Source organism: Dioscorea cayenensis, chromosome 18 (genome assembly GCF_009730915.1).
Source record: "Dioscorea cayenensis subsp. rotundata cultivar TDr96_F1 chromosome 18, TDr96_F1_v2_PseudoChromosome.rev07_lg8_w22 25.fasta, whole genome shotgun sequence".
Taxonomy (NCBI): Eukaryota; Viridiplantae; Streptophyta; class Magnoliopsida; order Dioscoreales; family Dioscoreaceae; genus Dioscorea; species Dioscorea cayenensis.
This window is the reverse complement of record NC_052488.1, coordinates 17,591,621-17,594,347: the sequence shown is the minus strand read 5'-3', so window position 1 is coordinate 17,594,347 and position 2,727 is coordinate 17,591,621. Positions and strand designations below refer to the sequence as shown.

The following is a 2,727-nucleotide window of genomic DNA, read 5'->3' as shown; positions in this document are numbered from 1 at the left end:
AGAGGTTTTTTTTTTTCTGGTAGGGGAACTTAGGAACTTCTGATCATTACTATATTCTAAAATATTTGGTTTTCAAAAAACAACCATATGTTTAATTATTGTTTACTCTCAACCATCTCAATTATAATGAAAATTAATCAAATATTTCTTTCTTAGATATATTTGGTTCATTCACCACTAATCCAGTTAAATCTTAACGAAGCTCTTGCTTCCCATGATGGATGATCCATCTCGTGTAATCCTTTTTTTGGTAGCATATGTTCCTCTATTTTATTGGTCATTTCGTTGGACTCTAATTATATTGCTAGTGGACACTATGAAATTCAGAGATTGGTGGAAACTTCACACCTCCGTAGAGGCCGAGGTTACGTGTTAAATAATGCTGGGAACAGCCAACGGCGTGGCTTACAAGATGGAAGTTACTTGATAATCAAGCAATATCAAACACAATACAAGGAAATCACTATTTCTATCTTTAACAGTTATATTACTTGAGAATCAAGGAATATCTATAGGATCATGCTATCTCCTAATATGGTACAAATGATAACATAATTATAATTAATTACAACTAATTGATTAATTGATATAATCATGAATTCATTCCTTAATACTCCCCCTCAAGTTAGAGCATGAAGATCTCGAATGCCCAACTTGCGGAGAAGAAAGTGGAAACGATCACGACCCAATGCCTTCGTGAAGATATCAGCGAGCCGGAACTTGGTAGGCACATAGGAAGTAATAAGCTCACCAGACTGAATACGTTCCCGAACAAAATGACAGTCAATCTCAATGTGCTTAGTCCGTTCATGGAAGACCGGATTAGCAGAAATGTGTAAAGCAGATTGATTGTCACAATATAAGCGAATAGGGCCTGAGTTGCGCACGCTGAGAGATGAAAGTAAGCTGCGGAGTCAACCGAGTTCGCTAGTGGTGACGACCATGGAACAGTACTCGGCTTCTGCAGAAGAGCGAGAAACAGTGACTTGCTTCTTTGTGCGCCAAGATATCGGACATCCTCCGAGAGTGATGAAATAGCCGGTAGTAGATCAGCGAGTGGTCGAGCAGCTAACCCAATCAGAATTGCAGTAATCGATCAACTGAAGAGAGGTTGGGCGACTGAGGAAGATGCCTTGTCCTGGACTGTGCTTGAGGTAATGAAGAACATGAATAGCAGCGTCCCAATGACTCTCACGAGGCTTGTGCATGAATTGAGCCAGTAAATAAACTGAGTAGCACAGCTCAGGACGAGTGATGGTGAGATAGAGAAGACGACCTATAAGGCGGCGGTAACAAGCAGGATCGGACAGAACTGGAGTAGTTGAGGATGCGAGTCGATGATGTTGTTTAATAGGGAAAGCGGTAAGTTTAGCAGCAGATAAACCGCAGTCTTCTAATATCTCAAGAGTATACTTCCTTTGTGAAAGAAAGAGACCAATGCGAGTGTGTGTTATCTCGATGCCCAAGAAAAACTTTAAGGGACCCAAATCTTTGATCTTGAAGGAACTGTTAAGATAGGACTTGAAGGAAGTGCATCGACTGGTATTATTCCAAGCAATAACGAGATCATCAATGTAAACAAGGACCGCCAAAAAATCAGTACCCGAATAAAATGTGAATAAAGAATAATCTGCCTGAGATTGACGAAAACCATAAACTCGTAAAGCAGTAGCAAATTTAGCAAACCAATTACGAGAGGCTTGCCGTAAACCATATAGAGACTTACGTAACCCACAAATTGTCCCAGCAGTCTACACTGAATAACCCGGAGGCAAATGCATATAAACTTCCTCATCCAAGTCGCCATGAAGGAATGCGTTATTCACATCCATCTGATGCAATTCCCAATTATTGGCGATTGTGACTGTGAGAAGGCAAAGTACTGTGGTCATCTTTGTAACCGGGGAAAATGTTTTATGGAAATCGAGCCCTTCAACTTGAGTGAAGCCCTTTGCCACAAGGTGGGCCTTAAAGCGCTCAATGCTGCCATCAGCCCGGCGCTTGATCTTATACACCCATTTGCAGCCGATGGGCCGCTTGCCCAGCGGCAGTGATTCAATTGTCCATATGCCGTTGTCCTCGAGTGCCCGTATCTCAGCGGTTATGGCATCCCGCAACGTGCATCTTGAATAGCATCCTTATATAATCTGGGCTCCACTTCAGAGTTAAGAGCAGCTAGATAGGCAATGTGAGACCGAGAAAAATTATGGTATGTGATAAATTTCTGCATCGGATAAACCTTACCTGAGGAGCGAGATGAAGTGGGTGTGTGGTAAAGGGAAGGCATTGCAGCTGTGTAGCAGATATAGTCGTTGAAATGAGTGGGGGATCGACGAGGGTGACTAGACCGGTTTGAAGTAACATTGGAAACTGAGTCAGTGATAATGCCACTCGAAGGCTGGGCCGGATGAACTAGAGTAGGTGGGTCATTGTGTGGTGTAGGTAGTTGAGATGAATTAATGACAGGACTGGGAATAGATTGAGCCAAAGATGGGTTGGTGGTAGGTGGGTTCAGTAGGGAAGATTGATCAGACGAGCAATGAGGTTGGATGATTTGTGAATTTGGCGTTGAGCTCAAGGGTGATGAGGCTAGTGGAGAGGTGATGGGCTGGGTTGAAGTCGGAATAAGGCTCAAATTGTGTGGAAAGTCTAAGTTTGTGGAAGTAAGATCTGAGGAGCTTAAAGGAGGTGGAAAATGAGTTGGAGAAGTAGTTGAGTTTTCGAATG

The 2,727-nt window shown here is 42.6% G+C and overlaps 1 protein-coding gene across 1 annotated transcript; it reads right to left on the bottom strand.

Annotated features, from left to right (window-relative positions):
- Positions 1–620: 620 nt before the first annotated feature.
- LOC120282853 (uncharacterized mitochondrial protein AtMg00810-like) lies at positions 621–1,807 on the bottom strand. The gene is made up of 3 exons (XM_039289690.1): positions 1,727–1,807; positions 1,074–1,634; positions 621–755 (listed from the first exon to the last, which is right to left on the bottom strand). The coding sequence occupies exons 1-3, from the start codon at positions 1,805–1,807 to the stop codon at positions 621–623; spliced, it is 777 nt and encodes a 258-aa protein (XP_039145624.1).
- Between the last annotated feature and the right edge of the window lie 920 nt (positions 1,808–2,727).

Bases quoted from the DNA above. Each gene is read 5' to 3' on its own strand.
- LOC120282853 (XM_039289690.1), bottom strand. From the start codon at position 1,807: ATGGCGACTTGGATGAGGAAGTTTATATGCATTTGCCTCCGGGTTATT. The intron at 1,635-1,726 runs GTAAGTCTCTAT...CGTCAATCTCAG, and splicing joins TGGGACAATTTGTGGGTTAC to GCAGATTATTCTTTATTCAC. The intron at 756-1,073 runs GTTAGCTGCTCG...GAACGTATTCAG, and splicing joins ATTACTGCAATTCTGATTGG to TCTGGTGAGCTTATTACTTC.